This window comes from Orussus abietinus, unplaced genomic scaffold (genome assembly GCF_000612105.2).
Source record: "Orussus abietinus isolate OABI.00-Male unplaced genomic scaffold, Oabi_2.0 scaffold195, whole genome shotgun sequence".
NCBI classification, from domain to species: domain Eukaryota; kingdom Metazoa; phylum Arthropoda; class Insecta; order Hymenoptera; family Orussidae; genus Orussus; species Orussus abietinus.
Window position 1 is genome coordinate 94,900 of NW_019394374.1, and position 20,156 is coordinate 115,055.

The window sequence follows — 20,156 nt, forward strand, 5'->3', positions numbered from 1 at the left end:
GAACATTGCCGCGCTAAGACCGAATAAGTGTTTAAGCCCCGCGGTATAACCGGACGGCCGAACGTGCCGGAGTGGGTATTGCGGGGTTAAGGGGCGAGCAGGAGTGGAGGCGATAGGGGTGGAGCCGGTTAGGGGTGGCGAGCCGAAACACATCGTTCGGGAAATACGTCCGGCGGCCATTTCCGAGCGCGCTCCGAGTACGGGGGATGGGCGCCCGGAGGGTGAGTTTCCAGGGGTTTCTGGGGGTTTCGGGGAGTTTCAGGGGGTTTCCAGGGGTGGTGGGCGATAAGCACCTGTATCACCGGTGGAGCGACGAATAGACGGCGCTGGGGGTGAAAATGGCCTCGCTAAAGGCTCGCGTTACTTCCGAGGCAAAGCTCACAGGAAGGACTTGGGGCACGCACCCTTCCTCGGGGGTGCCTTTCCAGGGGAGGGACGAAATCCGCTGGAATACCGCGGATCATGGCCGCGTTTGCGTCTAAAGCCTCGAAATGAAATTATTAATCCTTCTCGGGGTTTGGAAGAAAGACCCTTTAAGGGAAGTTCCGTAAATTGATAACAAAGTTAATAATTCCGTTAGGTGTTAGCGTAGAATAATGAATATCCGTCTGACGTCAGTGCAAACATCGGACTTGTGGACTGGTCGAGATCCGCCCTCGTCAAAACCACCCCCAATCGATTCGACGGTACAATTTATCGCTATCTCTCGAATGAATGATTGCAGTTCGACCGGGGACGGAAGGACCGTTTGTTTCCCCATTAGGGTAGTTCGTGCCACCCTTAGTCGTTTCTGCCCGTAAGCGTTGACTTTCTCCAGACCGAAAGAGGATCTTCATTACCCGGATCGCAGTGCGTGACTCGAACCACCCCTTCGAGTCAATTTATTATGAATCTATTATGCGAGCCCTATGACTCACCGCGGTACGTTTCCTCCGGTGATTAAACGGTCGCCCTAGAAAGTAAGCAGAAAAATTAACTCCTAATTAATTGTAACCTAACCTATCCAGCGTGCATGTTTGCCTTATATTGACCATGAATAATTTCTTCGTTCACTTATCAAGTTATTTTATTTTCCTATTTCACGAGAAATGTCCTTCGAAACACCTGAATGGGATGGAGTAATTTCCGGTAACAATTGTCAAACGAAGGTGCTGCTATTCTTTTTCTAGTGTATACTTTCCGGGCGCTAAATCGACCATATTATCGGGCAAGAATAAACTGGCGTATTTCATCGCCGCTTGCTTTCGCTCGCAGAATCGAGCCATTAAGGTCGAGGTGCCCCATGAAAGCTAACGAATGTCCTCCGCCTTTTCCCCGAGAAGATCGACGCGAGGGAACGCGCGAAACCACGAGCTCGAAAGGGCCGAGGGGAAATTCAATTTACCCGGAAATTAGGGAGCAATGCCGATCGTTGCGGCAGCTAATGGTTCCTACCCCCTATCGGGGCACCGGAAGCTCATTATATTTCCGCGTTGTACACCGTGTCCGTAATGAATATTCCGGCTGATTTATCGAGGAAAACGGCGGTTGGAGCTTCTGGCCAAGACACGGTGTCTCGACGTTTAGCGACGTGACGTTACTAAATGCTTCTGCAAGCGCTCCTTAATTTCATAATCTCTAGGAATTGTATTACTCTAACTTTTCAGACGCACCCCCCGTTGCAACAAATATTGACAGTGCTTTGGTTCGATATTAACACAATACTATTTACCGATCCAATATTATCAATTATCGAGTCATTACAACATTTCCCGCCTCAGTAAATGTTAAATTCAATATATTGGTACAATATGGGACAAACGTAGTTAGCCATTCGGTATTTTGTTATAATAGATTTGCAATATCCAATCAAAACGTTCGCATTTCAATATTGAAGCACTACTCACAATATTCAGCCGCTATATGGACTTCAGTTTATAAACGTTGCGTTATTTAATATTGCCAAATGAGATGTTTCAGTGGAAATTTTAAGTTACTGAGCTTAAATTATTTATATTCAATTTTTGAAACTTCTTTGGTCTCCGTTGTAAGTATCCGTGACATTTAGCCAAGGACAAATCTTGGAGCAAATTCCCCTCTTGTTTTCTTGAATTTGTTTTCCCCAAGCCATTTTTTAGTTCTTTGCTTCGTTTGGGACAATTTCGACAGGGCCGACTTCTGGATTCTTTCTTATTTTTCTTCTCCACTGTCTGACAAGATTCCTCCGCAATTCCTCCCCGACGTCCGGCGATTCGGCAAGTCGAAAGCTCCGGAGTACACAGGGACCGGGGCGTGTCGCGAATCGTTCGAACAATTCGGCAAGCCCTGCACCCCGCGCACCCTCTGCACGGAATGCAGTTGTCGTGCACTCTGTTTGCACGAGAATTCCGACGAGCGGGACCAACGGCCGGGGAGCGGTCGAGTGCAATTCGTCGTCCTCCGGGGTCGAATCCCCCGAAAGAGACAACCGGCGAACAAATCTGCCCAACGACAAAAGAACCGGAAACGCCCGACAACAATGTCGGGGCCCGCGTAATGGCTCAGCTTCCCGCGTCCCGGGAAAGCGGACGGTTTTCCTCGTAATCGCGGAGGTGCGAAGTGCTTCCAATGAGTGTACACGCACTTCCCGACAATGCTCTTTTTGTCGAAAAACCTGTGTGACGCCTCGTGCAATACTAAACTTCAATGAATGAATGTCAAGGGAGGAAATTTCCACCATAATTTTAAGCTGGCAGTCCATTGTTGACTTTATGGGGCAGAAAATATTGGGCAAACGTTTTTATCAATTTTTGGCGAGAATGTGGCTTTGTCGATGGATGCACGGAAATCGTTCACGAGGATAATCGCTCATAATTGTGGCTTGTTTGGTTACAGCATGAAAATTAACAATACACGAATTGAATTAATCAACACGTAGCTACACTCCAGACATGAAATTCGACAAATTTCGAGAACTGATAAAATTTTAAGACGCCGCTTTGAAATTTAGCGTGACTGTCCGCGTAGACATTTTCAAAAGTACTAACTTTGCCGCATCGTTTCTAACCGATTACCCCATATGGGGTACGTTAGAAAATTGTCACTAATAATTGTTAAAAAGTTAATTTCATTTTCATGTAAATACGTGCGTAACCCTAAACGGACATTTTAAAAATTATAAAACTGAAAACAGCTTTCGGTCGGCAATATTGTTCCACCATATAATCGGGTAATTCGTCCCGGTACAATCATCTCAACTGTGTTTATTAAGTCAAAACTTTGGTTATCTAAATAGTCGCCCTTCGATAAACGCGATTCCGTTTAGAAATGGCCTCAAAAAGAAAGATGAAACATGATTCTCCTAAGATATGAGAAAAGCCATTAAATTGTAAAAAGTGCTTTCATGAAAAATGCGCTAATGTAAAATCTACTGAATTTTACATATTCGTTTTTTGTAGTAAAATATGATTTATTTAATCAATTTTCTTTTTCGAATTTTACTTATATGGTCAATGTTTTGCTTTGAATCCATTTCTCGTATGTGGTACAAATTATCCGACCTTATTATAACAGAAGAGGACGATTTACCATACGAGCTGTTTAAATAGTTCCGTTGTAATAAATATTTTATTTTAATGTCTACCGTGTTAAATAGCATTTATGTACTTATGTGTGTATATTGCATGCAGAATTTCACAGGTAAATGAAATATGAATTCGTTTATTAAAACATCCTGCCAGAAACGATTCTATTGGCATTTTTGTAAATCCGGTACAATTTATCCAACTTTACCATAAATTTTGTGATTAAGTCGACGATTCAACTCTGCTAATTTTTGATCCGTACCAAAGGTTCACGGGTAATAAAATTCAATTTAGTCATTAAGCAGTGTTTTTAATTCTCCTTATCGGATGAGTACAAGAATTCCGAGGCAGGCGGTCGGAATTTCAAGTGGCAGAAATTTTGTAAATTAATGCAAGGGGTGGAAGTCGCGGGCGGAATCGGTGGGCGGCGTCGGGGGTAGTAATGGCGCTCGAAGGGTTGCGTGCGGCGCCGCGTATGAACGGCGCCGCGACGTCTGAACGATTACGGAGTTAACGTTGCCCGAGCCTGGCACTTTTTCCACCCCCGGGGAAAGGCGGTTAACTTTTCCCGTGAAATACATAGGGAGCATCCGTTCCCGTGCCGAGCCCTCTTAAATATATTGCGACCGAGTTTCTTTTAATTAGTGGGACACCGTTCTGGCCTTGTCCGAAATAAAACCGTCACTCGTCGTGTCGAATAATGGGCCATCCGGATGAGACCGAATGATAGGATAAAATTTGAGTTCTCGATTTGGACTCAAAAGTTGCACAGCCGATCGTAAGAATCTGCTGTTCTTGCTATGTTTCAATCATTAAAAACTATTTCGGAATGACGTTTCAAGTACAACTTATCACGCTGAAATAATAGAATTTATAGAATCGGGCGCAGAAAAACTCCCTTTGCGCTTCCCCGATGAATCGATAGGGTGCACGGTCAATTTCATGACGATAAAACTCCTTGAAATTTTAATGCGCTTCCCGAGTGCCGATGAATGTTTTAATGACGATGAACTGGCGTCGCATGCATTTTTCATGGACACTTTTTTAGTGTCCCTCGATATGCACGCGTCGAGCCTCAGGAAATGCGAGGTCGATAATAATTTTTCATTTAATTATTTATCAGTGGAATTGTTGGATATCAGGCGTCGCAAAGTTATCGCGAAGCTTGCGGATGTTTTTCGAGCTTGTAGCGATATTTTATACCTTTCGAATTTGATATTCAAATGCGGAGGGGCAGCTCGACGCAGGAAAACGTAGTTCCTACAAGTCATTCGACAAGGCCCGTAAAAAGATTAAAAGAACCAGGCCGATAGAGAGGCAGGGAACTTTTCCACGGAGAGTGGGCACGGGGGTGGTTCAATTCTGGGGATAAGGGGGAGAACGCATCGCGATGTTCACACCGTGGCAGGAAGAAGAACGAGGGGGTTGGCGTTCGGGGGTGCAACGATGGTTCCATCCGAGGCGCGAGGGGTTGCCTCGTATCGGCATTCAGCTTGGGGGATAAAATTTCCCTGAGAATTGGATTTTCCCGGGGATTCCGGGAGAGAGTGGAAAATCGCGCGAACCAGAGAGGAATATCTTGACCTTTCGCCTTGGCGGTGATAAAGTTTAATGACCACTTTTCAGATTGGTCTGCCCTTTTTCCCCGTTAGGGACTCGACACCCCGTCGACATGACACAAATATTCGCGAACAAGGGACACCCTCAAAGTCTCTCGCCATTCCCAGGGAAACTGTCGAAACCTGCATTCTCCAACTTCCCGCCCTTCCACCCAACCCTCGCGACATTATTAACGAGAAAAATATGTCGGCTCACAAATGCAGGGTAACCTCGAACTTATTCCTCGAATCGACATTACGTAAGTCCCAGGTAGGGAAAGGCAGGACCGACCACCCTCCCTCCCCCGGGAACGGAGAAATCAATAGGGTGATTCGGTCCTAACCTTTCCAACCCGTAAGAATTTTCTTTTTCTATTTTTCCTTCCTCCGTTCGGTTTTCCTTTTACGGTAACGTAACGGGCGCATTGTCCGTGAAACTCTCATCGAGCCGCGATGTAGTCACGAAATTGAATGTTCCGCGAATGGACTTACGTAAATCCCGGGGAGGGAAAAGGTACCGCGAAATACCTCACCTCCACGGCCGGAGGAATCGATCGGGTGACTCATCGAGGGCGGTGACAGGACTCTCCCCCTCCCTTTCTCTCCTTCCCTTTTTCTCTCCCTCTCTTTTTCCCTCCCTCTCTTCGTCCCTCTCACGCGCGTAGCTTTCTCTCCCTCTCCCTCTCTCTTGCGGCTACTCGGTAACTCCGTCCCTCTCGCGCACGTGACGCGCTCCGCTACGACGAAAGCGTGTCCGAAGTTTCCAACTCGACTTCACCCCCGCCGAGATGTCCTCCCCCAACTCCGGCCCTTCGCCCAGCCTCGACTTAATAACGAGATGCACTCAAACCGCGTCGTTACGCACGAAAGTTCCTGCCATCGCGGGGTTTTTGCGGAAGTTACGCCCTTGCTTATGTTCCCTCCCCCTGGCCCAACGCCGTTATCTGCATTGGACGACGCGGTACAGGCTCGAAAATGGACCAGGGTTGGATAAACGTAAAAATATAAAAAGAAATTCAACACCGTTACAAACTCCAAACCCGAAAATTAATTGAAGCAATCGATTGATTTTGATTATATCTGCACGGATTACTGACTTATCAACATGTGGTAATAAGAAAAAATTAAAATCAGTACAAATGGCCGTCACGCGCCTTGGAAACGAAACTTCTAAGTTAAAAGAAATGATTAGTTCTAATTAACCTTTTACGAAATGCCTTTAAAGGTTCGGTATTGGTTGTTTTGAACATAACGGTAATAACTCACAGATAAACGTAAATTCTAATTAACTAAAAAAATATGTTTCACTTTTTAACACGCTCTTCTTCCTTAACGTGCGAAGCTTCTCGTGCTGCCGTGCTATAAAAAGTTTACTTAAAAAATGTGAACGTAGAATATGACACTGAGGAAGAAAACTTAATTGAACAAAAGAAATGTTTCTTTGAATAGTACCAGAAAACTATTTGGGAATCCGAAGAATAATTATTTGACTCAAATAAACACAAATAAATTGTCATAATTCCGAATAAATATTGCATCCAATTTAATCGAGGCTGTTTGGGTCAAATCATTATTCTTTGAGTTAACCAAATATTTCTTTGGTACTGTTTAAAGACATGTATCTTTGGTTCGATTACAATTTTTTCTCAGTTTACGGTTAGTGAAAAGGATTAATGGGACGTAAACAAATTGGAAAGTAGTTTGTTCGATTGATTTTCGAAATTGCGCCTAAGTGCGAATTTGTGTCAGTTGGCATCGGCGGCACTTAAGTGCCTTGCAAAGATATTCGGGTCGCAGACGTGACCGCCTTTGAGAGGTTTCGTTTCGCATCCCCGCAAAGATGGGGCGCAAACGCGGGGGTCCAAGGCGCGGCGAGGGAGACGTCTAGGGATAGGTTCCGACTCCTTGGCGCGACGCGACGCTTTAAACCCGAAAAAGAATCGATACCGAGAGCCGCGCAAATAGATAGGTGGCCGAACGAGGCCAAGGAGATTCGACTTAAGTGGACTTACACGTTGGCCCGTTTGCCGCCCTCAATGGCGGAGCGCGTCGCGCCGTTAGGCTCGATCCAGTTTTACACCGGCTTCGAGGAGGGTATTCCCCGATAATCTCGAGAACGAGGCTGCATTATCTCATTAGCGATGTAATTAGCCCAGAAACGCGAGTGCCTTGTCCTTCGAAGCCTCCATTTGGCGGCAAGGAGTAAAAGCAAATGAACGGTCATGCTCGGTGAAGTCCCTTGGCACATTAAGGAGTTCGAGTGAATCCGTGGTCAGGCAATCGCCGCGCATTTCAGAAATGGCTCAGGAATTATTCCGAAAACAAGCAGGTGGACTTTGACCGTCACTAGTTAAAATTAATGAAAGTGCATAACCTGTATTAAAAAATAATTACAATTTTTAATGTGATTTTTTAAGCGTTTATTCGACCGTCGTCTTTAACCAAGGAAGTGGTAGAAGTGAATACTTGACTCAACGACATATGTAATCGATTATGAATTTTCTTCCGACCTTCGCTTCGTGCTTAATATTTTCTACGACACACGTTGATATACTCCAGAGTATAAATTAATAACTACGTTTTTTTAACACGCTACTAGGGAGTGAAAATAGAAAATACGGGGAGCTGCCTAAAAGTGTACAAATATTTCGCCATATTTGTGTTCCATAGAAGTAGAGTATCTCTAAATTTTTTTAATACGTATATTAACAAATTGTTTATCAACGGGGACGGTAGTTGCAATGACATTCATGGCGGTTGACTCGGCGACGTGCGAAGTTTTCAAGATTAATAATTATATACATACGTGAATCATGCACGATTATCTCCGGTAATACGAAGGTGATACGCGAAATATGGGAGTGTATGTCAATGGTGACAAATTCGATCGCATATTTACCATCGTGTGGACCCTCGCGACCCGGCGGTGTTCCCTGACGATCGCGTCGCCATGACGGCGTCGGTATGGACGCACTCTGCCGTTACCTCTGCAGGGTCGTCTTGGCCGTGATAATCCTCGTCAGAAGTATAAGTAAGTTTTTCGTAATAACGTGCGCGGGATTACTACAAATAGGTTCACCTCGCGTAGAACCTCCGTAAAACGGTTTCGTCTAAAGTTTTGCGCTATTATTTTCAGAAAATATCGAAACACACAGACGAGAAATCTGTCAACTGACACGAAATAAAAATCTTTCATTTGATTATCGTTGCCGGCACTTTATTCAAGAAGAATTTATTTACCGCGTCCTGTCGGATCCAAGGCAGTCGTAAATATTCTTCTTAGCCTCTCAAGCCTCTAGAAATATATCTCTTTTATCCCACTTCCCCTGTCACCTCGAGATCAACATGGCGGCCATCTATGTTGCAGAGAACGGCCTGCTCTCCTTCGAGAACCCGAACTACCATCTCGACACGGCTCGACTCGATGACGCCTTGAACAGTAACGGAACCAGAAGTTCCCTGTACGAGGAACTGTATCGGGAAATCGTCGGGGACGGGAGTGACGAGGTGACGGGAACTAGGGCCCAAGCTCGAAGGACCTACGCAGCTCTCGATTTGGGCAGCATGGGCGTTGACGTCACCCAGGGCCCCCTCGCTCAGGACTCTACCGAGGACGCACCCGATAACACCGATAACCATAATCTGGGGTAAGTAGACTTCACCCGGTATCCCGGGACTCGTACGACCCCACTCGAACGACGGCACGATCGATCCTCCACCTATACGCCTCCGGGTCTCTATGCACCCCTCACTTACCGTGCACTTTATTCAATTTATTCGGATTTATTCACAGAGTGGATTCGACTCGATCGTTAATTAATCCCCCGGCGCAGGTATGCGGTCTGTGGCCAGGTTTTGTGGCGAGGAATCTAATCGCCTCCAAACGACGATTACCATTTATTGGCGGTTGTTGCCGCGATTTATAATCGAGTTGACCATTGGTCTATTGAGTTACACAGGACGTTTGAGCCATTACGAACAGCGAACTCATAATCGAATTAAGGTGACATGAAAGTGGCGTCTGAGGGGTCTCGTTTATGAAACTTTTCTCCGAAATGGGTGTATCGAATTTGGATATGTCGGATTTGAAATTTTGTTACTCAAGTTTAGAGGCCCCAAGGAAGGTCCTGGCACTCATAGAATTCCATATTTTTAAATCTAACTATGAACATTTTTAATATTTTTACAAAAAATGAAATGTTATTTCTGGGCGGCAGGGCGTTTTTTTTTTAGCCACCGTCCTCGCGTTGTAAAATTTCAAACAATTTAGTAACCTAGTTCGTAAGTTTAGTGATCGATTGATACATACGATGTTACTTTTATATCACCTTAACCTCAAATGATTTGGCACCAACTTTGTGCCGGAGATGCCGGACGCGGAAATATACAGTTTTATGTATTTTTCTTTGCTAGGATCCTAGAGATGTATTCTGAAGTTTCCTCGTACTGGAGTTGTCGTTCCTAGTTTCAGCGCGTTGAGAGTCGATGTTTCGAGACTACGGTTCGAAGTTTACGGGCGAAGTATCCTCGGGGTTGGAGGATCCTCCGGGTCCGTTCTCTCCAGGTGGAGGTGCCCGCGTGAGAGAAATGGCAGGGTGCGGACGCGCGCCGTAGATATTTATGTTGCCTTGTTTCGGAGAGTCTCGTAAAAGCCGGGGTCGAGATTCGCGGGAACGACGTCATCGCCGCCGTTCGTCTGTATTGCTAAATAATGTATGCGGCCCATCGATCTCTCTCTCTCTATTTTGGTCTGCGTTTCCGCTTAGGCCGAGCTTCCCTTTCGTGCTCGGCCGAGCGAAGCTCCCCAGACTTTGGTCAGGGAAGTTGTACTTCGTGCAGGGTAGCGAAGTTACAACTTAAGTCCTCAAATTTCTCTAAAATACCTGTCCACCAAATTTTATACTTCACGCCGTGTTTTCTCTATACATTTGTTACATTTTCGTAAATAGATTCCCGCGTAAAGTTTCCCCAAAGTTAGTAATGTCGAATTTCCTGTACACAAAATATTGGAATTTGATACTTTACCTAACATTTTTTAAAAATAACAATTACCTTTTTTGTCTCGCGTCGTATTTTTCTTACATGCAAGTATTATGTTTTTATAAAGGATATAGGAAAAGGAAGCTTTATTCCACAAGTTCAAGCTTTTTAACCAACTTTATGAATGATAAAACAGAGAAACTATAATTTGCGATAAAACTTGCTTATAAAATCTTGCGATAAAATATATGTGTCCACATCCGTTAATGTTTTCTTAGACTCTCGAGTCCTTGTGCCTCTTCCATAAATCCACGCAATCGGGATTATGCCGAACTGAGTTACTCCGGCGTACAGTCCCCGCTGATTTATGACTCCGATTTCCCGAGTGATCTTTTAAGACTTCAGTTCATTCAGGACTTTTAGAGGTTTCTACTAATCCGTCTGCAGGTCGCGCAACCAATAGGGAGTCTTACCTGATGAGCTTTACATCATCTATAATGCTTTCAATTCAGAAAACTAATACGAAACTTGAAAGCTACGACTTTCACGAACTGCAATTTTCTCACGCTTTCTATGTGCCCGTAACAGATGTTGCGTTTCTTTGGAAATTTCTTTGACGCTCAAGTCACCCGAATGTCGTTGGGATCTATCTAAGTCGAAGGTCCTTGCAAGGTGGAAGTGAATCCACGAAGTCTTGAGTTATTTCCAAGTCGGAGAGGACAAATTACGAGTTTCAGGATCTCCAGTAATCTCGTGATTTCAACTTTCACCTCCGAAGAGGCTGAGAGACAGGAAGAGGGAGCCCATTCGTTTCGGCAAAATCTCCATTGACCTTTCTCGGGATATCTTTGAAACTCAAGGCAGTTCCCAAAGAACGTTGAAGATCCGCCATATCGTCGATTTCACATTCACGGGAGAAGTTTACCTGCCCTTACCACTTCTTTATCTCGTTTGGAAGTCTTTTCCATGGATTCCGCAAGTTTGTGTCCTTGCCTCCCTCTTTAACATCCCCATTTTTTAATAATACTTTACTTTTTTTCGTTACTCAGATAGAATTTCGCACGTAACAAAAAGTAATCAATGCCAATAATATTCCACATACAAAAATCATGAAGCAACAATTTTTTATGAACTCACCTTTATTTAACTTTCTAGATTATTCCGTTCCCTACCTCACCGTATAATATTTAATTACCGCCATGGTTATTATTATAATTACCGCCACATAAACACCGCATAAAATTTAATTAATTTTATAAAAACTATTTTATGGACATCCGAGAAACCTGGTATCTAGAATTAATTTTACAATGCACTTGGAAGTCGGCTTTCACGAGAGTTAGGTTGATGTGGAACAAGGGTGAGTTCAACAACCCCTTTTCAACGGCCAGTCTTCTAACTCAGGGATTTCCGACTCGTACCTAACTCCGGGGGGCAGTTATGTTAACTGCATGGTTCAATCCACTTTTCTACTCGAACTTTTCGGCTCCGAAGAAGTCCTTCACCCCGATCAATCTTTATCGGCATCCCTCCCGCGATATCGCCCGGTCTGAATGCCCGGAACTCTTGGAAGTTTTCCACGGATCGGCGAGAATCCTCGTCCTCCCGTTCGTCTTGCATTCACAAACGAAACGGCAGATTTCCTTTCCCACCCTCACCCCTTTCACCCGTTTAGGGTGAAAGCCACTTGCGAGAATCGGCGTCGACGTTCGCCGGGCCACTTTCGGAGGACTTCTGGAAGACTTTCAGGAGTTGGTGCACCTCCGGGATTCATTCACTCGGCCGAGATTCCCAGGGGCTGCAAAACCACGAAGAGGGAGCGGTAAATTACTGCCCGCGGGGTGCCCAAACTGCAAAATTAATTTTGCAATTTGATCATTTAATTAAACTAATGGGGTGGACGGACGGGGGACGAATCGAATCGTCGAAAAGTTCGGTTCATTCGAGACCTCGGCGTTGCACCTGCATTTAATATGAACTTACAATTAGTTTATACTATGTCATAACATTTAATATAACATGATTTCCGTCGTATACCTGTAAATAACGTATTATATAATATAAACTCAATTTATATCATACTATTTTTACCCAATAAACAGTCTCAATGCGTCTCGATGAAATCCCTTCTACCGGTGACTAGAGGAAATTGCGTAATTTCGAGGAAAATTCAATGGAACAAGTGAAGCACCAAGGAGATAATTCACGATCTGGGCGACTCCGCTATTGTTCTTGCACCCATACGATATTATCGCATTTTACATAAACATTATTTACATCGCACAATAAAAGTGTTTTACTAAGTAAACAGCAACATACTTTTGACAAAAATCTTTGGATCAGCAGTTGGCGGAGATATTGCGCAACTTCGAAGATAATCCGAGAAGCAGTTCGTGGTGATTTCAATGGCGAAGACATGTCCGCGGACTCGCCGAAACGAACCAAACGAATGGAACGAATGGAACGTCGAAAAGTTGGACTCGATCGGGTCCAGCGGGACGTGGTCGGCATTGTGTCCGCATCGGAGGGACGTTCTCGATAAATAAAGTTCGCCGAGGGAGCGCGAGGTCGTAGAGTTCGATGGGCAGGGCCCTTTGTTACCCGGTTGTCCGGCCATCCCGGGAGCGCGTCGCGACGACCCGCGCCGGGATATTAGACGGAGGAACGGAAGGACGATAACTTCGGATTGAACTCAATCTAAACTTGCGGCAAACTTCCTGCCGGAGCTTCGATACCTTTCATACCTCGACCTGCCCTCCGCCTCCGGCTCCAAGGGAGGTGCAAGCCATAAAAGCGCAGCCTCCTTCAATGACACCGTACCGTGAAAATGTGCATTCTCTTCGTTAAACTTGTGAAATTCCTTGTTATTTCTTTGTTGGATTGAATTTAATGAAGGTATAGGACGACCTAGGAGTCGGGAATGTTATTAAAGGTAGAACTACACAAAAGCGTAGCCCCCCTCAGCTTCCTTGTTGCATCGCAGAAACGCGCAGTTATTTTGCCTAACTTTTAGTTAAATGTTGGGTTAAATCAAGATCGTAAATTAGTTTGCATAAAATGGAAGATAGCGATATCTTTTGTATCTAGATACTTGAGTGATTATACCAGATGAAAGAACAACATGCTTTAATCTTTATGCATCCTGCAGTTAAGAATTTTTTTCGTAAAATCTTTGAAATTTATGAGTATTTTTTTTTTCCGACGCGAATCAGGGAGTAGTTTAAATTCTTCCCGCGGTTTATTGACAAATTTGTTTGCATTCAGCCTGAATGTATTCTCATGGGCCATTTTCAATAAGGTCAGGTTCTCGTGTGCGGCTTCTACGCTCAGGGGCGGCGATGCAATGAGGTGGCGGTGTAGATGCATCTCCGCGAAATTACGGCTGCGGGGGTTTTATGCGAGCGGTTACATTGCGGAAATTCATGACTCGCGCAATTATTTCGTCGTCCGACGAACCGTTGAGCCGAAAGCTCGCCAAAGCTCGCCAAAAGCTCGCTGGCGGTTACTCCGACATATCCGTACAATACGACATTCGCCGCGAACAGCATTTCCAGAGCCTCCGGGGATGAGCATTTAAATAAATCATTCCTATTTCGAGCGGATGAGCGAACGAGAGAAAAACTCCGTTTTTCTTGTCTCCTGGAGGAGCGAAAAGTACCGAAGAGCTCGAAATAGGACGAAACCGGGTTATCGGGGTAGCCGAATAAAGAGGATTACACTTTAGAGAGCGTCGAGTTCGCGGGGGGTCCTCGTGGAAGGAAAATCCGACGTGCGAGTATTATTCTTCGTCTTTATCGGTAGCGGCCTTAAACACTACCCCTTGGGGCGGAGACTAGATTAATACCGAGTGCATCAATCTCCATCCGGCTTGATGTTACCCCCTTTGTCTTCGCTCGTATATTCACTTACCTGTGTCGCGAGTGCACAAATTTATATGCGAGGTACGTTCGATGTGCTCAGGGTCTCCGACCTTCCTTACATACTCTACATATTACACGGACATGAATGGTTTTGCCTTCGTTAATTTTAAAAATTCTTTTTTCATAATTGGATTATCCTAAAAATAAGAAGTCAAATTATGTATAAAAATGAGAGAAATCAGATCTTATATATTAATATTAAACATGTATATGAAAATTATATATTATTTATCCTTATTCTACTTTAAGTTTTTATTTCTACGATGTATTCAAAGGCTTAATTTTCTGTTTATTAATTAATCTTCCCATTGGGAGGACAAAAATTACCACATAATGCCACTTCATCGATCTTCGTTCATCTCTGTTCGTTCGTCGAGTTAGAGCCTCCTCTGCTCCTTCTCCTTTTTTTCGGGGATGAGTCCCATCGCGCATAATCGAGCGCCTCGGTAATGTCCTCGCACCCTTGTAACGACCAACTCCCGGTAACGTCCCGATAACGTGCGGGGCTCCAGGAAGCAGGGACCTGTAAGACGTCGACCGCGCCATTCACGACATCCTTGATATCGGCAGGGGATCGCGAGGGGTCGACACGAGTGACCAGGATAGGTATCTTAACGATCCTGTCTGAGTCGGGACACATTGGGCGTGAAATAAATGCCTTTGTTAGGGTAGCTTCCTTTGAACCGGCCACCTCCCATCCCTTGGTACCAGCCAACCACCGGCGAAAGGAGGTCTCCGAAAAGGAGGAAAGGAAGCATCCCCCATGTGGGATAAAAGTTCCCTTCGATCTTTTGCACCCCCAAAATATAGGGACACTCTCCGGAAAATCGAGCGACAAATTTCTCCACGTAAAAAGAGGCCTTTTCCTTTTTGGCACTTTTCACATCTGTAATGATTTAATAATTACGAGGTGGAGTACTCCTTCAAGAATGGGAAAAGAGATGGGTAATGTGGTTGAAAGTGTTAGAAAAGTGCGGTGCTATTGTTAAATCGGTTCGAAGGAAAATTATGAGTGTTCCGAGAACGATTTCCTGGAATGCTTGGTTCCTCCAATATCGTAAATGCTCACTAGGCAATTATCTAGAAACCGGCTATGAGGACTGGGGAAAGACGGTCGATCGAATACAATCCTCGTCTACCTCTCGTATTTTCAACCCTGTCACGTCTGACCTGCCGAAATATACGAGCGCAAGAATATTACCGACACGGCTTGGCCATAATCTCTTTACCGAGGACGTTGGTATTTCTTGGGCGATGGTCGGGGGTCGAAGCCAATACGTAAGAGGTTCACCGAAACCATTGCCACGATTTTTGATGATAGTCAAAAAGAAAAAAAATGGTTTAAATGCATTGGTCTTCGAACTTATTATACCATTTTACGAAAAAAATCGGAATTAAAATAGAAATATTGTTGTATAATTATTTAATAAATAAAATTTCGACGTAGCGGCGGCTTAAATAAGTATGTCAGTTTAGACTTTTCTGGGAAAAATCATGGCGATGAAGAATTGAGACGATTTTTTAACATTTTCTTCACACTCCGACGGCCAAGTAGATCAAGTCAACGAACAGTCGGACGAGTTCAAGAAGTGCTACTCAGGGAATCCAATCGCCTTGAAGGAAAGTGACCCAATTCAGCGGAAACTATGTTCGACCATCAGACCTAAAAAGACGTACTGAGTTCCAAGTTCCTCGCTGATGGAGCGTTAAATTAATGGCGGCCCTGAAGACCTCTCCCCGTCCGAGAAATGTCTAAATTCCTCCCTGTCATTTTCTTTCTCACTTTATGCAAGTTATTCCCTTCTTTGCATATTCCTCCATAGTTTAATGCGCATTTCCTTTTTTTTTCTAACGCTTTTCCAATTAGCTTCCTTTCTCACTTCCCTGAATGACACTTGTTGAAGGCGGAAGTCTGAATGCTAAATGAATGCCCAGAAGGAGCGATCCAAGGAGCCTTTACGGACCATTCCTCCAAGAGAAGGAAAAGATGTTCGATAAATCATACTCCTTTGGGGATAACGAGCTGTGAAATTTCGAAATAACAAATAAAACTCGGATAGTACTCGAAACGACGCGCCTCGCTATCCCGCAAAGATGTAGCGTCTCTTCAAGGGTTATTTCTTCACGGTTGAAATTTTCTGAGGCGTTTATTGGGGAATTCTGCCAGCTAGAAAATTGTCAGAATTGTGAAGGGACGGGATAAGGATCATTAACGTTTCACTTTTGACTGTAAGGAGGAAGAGGTGTCGGAGAAGGTAGTTTCGAGGGCGAGCAGGGAAACGAGGTCGTTCAACTTGCAGAAGGGCGTTTATCAGCAGCGGAGCGCAGGATGCAACGTTGTTAGGGATGAATTAACGCCAGTCGTAAGCTCAAGGTAAAAAGGGACTAGAAGGGAATTCTGGTGCCAGCAGTTTTCTTCACCCCTGGTCCTTTTTCATTTTTTTTTCTTTTTCTTCAAGCGCTCCGCGCGTCCCGCCAGAACATCACCGAGGGCCAGCTAAAAAAGGGCTCTCCGACAAGCAGCGAATCGCAAAAGTTCCTTCTCGTGATTTCCCAGGGAACCTTACGGGGAATCACGGTCACTGTTTACCCGGAGAATCCTCTACGACGAGGAAAAATCGATCCCCTTTCGGCATTAGCGCCATCTTTGCTCGCGTCCTCGACGGAACTCGAGACTGGAGACGAAACTCTCGAATTAAGCAGTCGTCGGTTTTGCAGAACCTTTTCGTCCCCCTCTTTCCGATCCCTCGATGTTAGAACGACTTTGGATTTTCGAATCAAAAAAGTAATAATAGAAAATAAAAATGTGAATTAGAGATCGATCCATCGTCAATTTTGTCTCGAAATCTATTTACGGTTCTCACTCACTTCGACGATTTTAGCTTACAATTAGAATTCCCAAAATGTAGGGAAGATAAGGTACCCCAGGCAACCCATGACGTGGAATATACGTAAATTAATCGTCTAAATTAGGTCTATAGGTATAGCAAATGTATATCGTCTATCATCCACCTAGAAAAATATCTATAGGATATATGTAAACATCTGTGTCTCTTGTAGATGAAAATTATATATCCACTATTGATCTACAAATATCTACTTATTTCTTGACGCATACAAAATATATAATAGTTTATATTCAGCTTTCACAGACTTATAAAAATGTAGATACACTAAACAATTAAACACATTTAAATGAAATATCTTTAAATAATATTCATAAAATTCATACACTTTTAGTTTATAAGGTTGTACTAAAATTATGAGTTTAGTATCTTAAAAGTGAATTGGTATACATTTATTATACACTTTTAAAATAAAAAGATGGTTTTATAACATACTGTTACAATTTTTTAAATGACTTAATTTTACAATCATTTACGAGTCTTTTTTTAAGAATAAGTTTATAACAAGATGCAATAAGTATCATTAGCACCAATTGAAAAGTACCGGAGCGATTTTTATAAATCCGAAAATTATTTATTGCTTTATAGGTTTTGGTAGCATCATGGCTAGCGTTCCTGTTTCCTACCCGTGAGTCCCGGGTTCAAATCCCGATGATTACAAAAAAATGTTTCCATATAAAAAACAGCAGGATTTGTCTGCATAGCTGCACTGAACAAGTTCTCAAACAGACTCTGCTCAAAAAGTGTTATGAATTTAGTTTTTTTTTACAAATAGGTATGAATATCTATAGACCATCGATTGTAGATATCTATGATATATATATATATTACGTACCATGTCCGAACATCTAGCCTTTGAGTGTATCTGAAATAGAGTTCATAGATATCTATACATATCTTACCTATGTTCAATAAAAATTTATATACGATTAATTTACGGATATTCCACGTTCAGCAGGGCCTGGGGTTCTGCGGGAAATGGAAAAAGGAAAGCGACGTCCTCGAATCGGCAACTTCCGGTCTAGGGAGTTACCGGCGATCGCTGACCTGCCTCGGAAGGGCTGCAATTTCATGCAAATCGCGAACCCTGCTGGAAATAGGGACAAAGCGGAACCTGGGTGCTCCGCGGAAAACCGAGGCCGCATATGGACCATGTTCGTTATTAAAGAGCTCATTTCAAGCGAGATCCCCGGGATGAGCCGGGGAAAAAATGCTGATTCCCGGCGAGAGCCCGGCGGGCTACGGCTACCCTGGAATTGGGGGAAAATAGAAATTCAAAGGCTGCCCGAGGAGCCCGGAGGCATAAATTGGACGGGATAATTCTTGGGGAAAGTGCGTGGACGCTAATAAATTGCGTTACTCCCCCTACCGGGTCGTCCCCTTTTTCGTGGGCTTATTTAGCCGTGCTTAAATCCTCGTCGACCTAAACTGGAGGCCTCGAAAAGCCGACCTTGCTGCTCCATTATCACTTGACGAAGTCACCGCATTGTTGTTGCTTTATCAACTCCTTTATGAACTCCGAGTTCGTTGCAATTTCTCGTCCCGAAAAATGTGTACCTTTTAATCGTTTTTCTTGCGATATCCAATTTAATGGTATCGTTTTAAAGTATCCAGCAGTTATTTATTTGGCTCTTCCCGTTAGTCTGGATTTCGAGCTAATCAGTTGCTCTTCCTATTTAGTCTCTCTTAAATCCTCGTCGACCTAAAATGAAAGCCTCACAAAGTCAACATGACTGCTCCAGTATCACTTAACAAAGTCACTGTGACGTTGATGCTTTATCAACTGTTTTATGCATTCCGAATTCATTTTAATATTCTATCCGGACACGTTTGTACTTTTTCATTGTATCATATTTATAAGCAATGCAATGTCATACGCAAAATGAGACCTATAAAATATTCAGAATCTAGTGGACATAATGACGTGTCCATTTAATCAATCGAGCGGAAAATTAATCATCTATACGTATGGGAATGGGGATATAATTCTCCACCATACTCCGTCAGTCTTTCGTACTTAAAAAAAAAAGTCCGGTTAAAAGAACTAGAATTCCAGTTAGTTTAACTGGAATAGATTATTAAATATGCCTTTACTATATTTCTGGTTCCAAGTATCACATATTTCCAGTAAAACATTATATGATTGCATTAATTCTTTTTCTGGTAAATCCATAGAAAATTTCTGGACAGAACGACAAGAATTTTCTATTAGAAAGTGATCTAACAGTTTAGAAATTTAATTACGATAACCATATCTTTAACCAAACTTCAATAATTAGAATTTTCTAGTCATATGAATGAATAATGATAACTAGAAATCTTTTAACCGACCTCTTTTAACTTTTTAATACATTCAGAAACATCAACCGGTGCTTGTTTTGAGTGCACGACACATTGTTGTATCAGCAATTATAGTATAACTGCATGCAATTTACAGTTCATTCGTTGCAGTAAATACATCCCAGCCATTTTGAAGGTTCGACAAAACTCACCCAGTATATCGTCTAATTGTCTTCCTCTAAACAGCGATAAATCGTGACCGGCTCGAAATTAACCTACGTTCCCAGCTAATCGGTTTAACTTGTCGGCTCCAGGATTCTCTTGTTTAGCCCTTTGGTCGCAATAAATACACATTCCGGGAGCAGGAACGACCTAAGACGTAAAGCATCCCGAGCCTGCAGGAAAACCGTGCTGTCTAGCCGGATCGAAATAAAGGATGCCATTATCGGCCTTAATGGCCAAACCGGGTGCCTGCTGTCGAGTGCAACAGCAGTTCAGGAAGACGGAGCTTCGGCATTCGAAATTGTACCAGGTATTGTCTGGAAGACGTTAAAGGAGTGCGAACCCTCCCGAGAGACTTCGTCTTGGCTGACGCGAGACGCCTTTTACTACTGGCGCGCCTTATAGCTACACCGGGGCCCCGTGATTAAATCTCGAGGAGAGAAACGCGGTAAGAAATCTTGTAACCCTCGATCACGATTTAAGGACTCCAGAAAGTTTCAATTCATAATCCGACGTTCTTCAGATATAATTTGACTTAAAAGTAGGCCGTAAATTGGGAAATTTAGGTGAAATTAAATTGCATTCTGCTTTTTAACGCGAAATGTTTTTATAATAATTTGGAGTCCTCCGATGACCGAGAGACAAGGAGAAATGAAATCTGACAGATGCTACAATTTGATATCATTAATATATTTTAAATATGACCCA

At 43.5% G+C, this 20,156-nt stretch overlaps 1 protein-coding gene across 4 annotated transcripts in view; it reads left to right on the forward strand.

The window, feature by feature from the left end:
* LOC105704358 (protein Fe65 homolog) overlaps positions 1-20,156 on the forward strand; it is an 86,201-nt gene that overhangs the window by 41,954 nt on the left and 24,091 nt on the right. For all 4 annotated transcript variants that reach the window (XM_012433507.2, XM_012433524.2, XM_012433533.2 and 1 more), the window contains exon 3: positions 8,508-8,787. In XM_012433507.2, the coding sequence (XP_012288930.1) occupies positions 8,508-8,787 (280 nt within the window). The remainder of the gene's footprint in view (positions 1-8,507; positions 8,788-20,156) is intronic.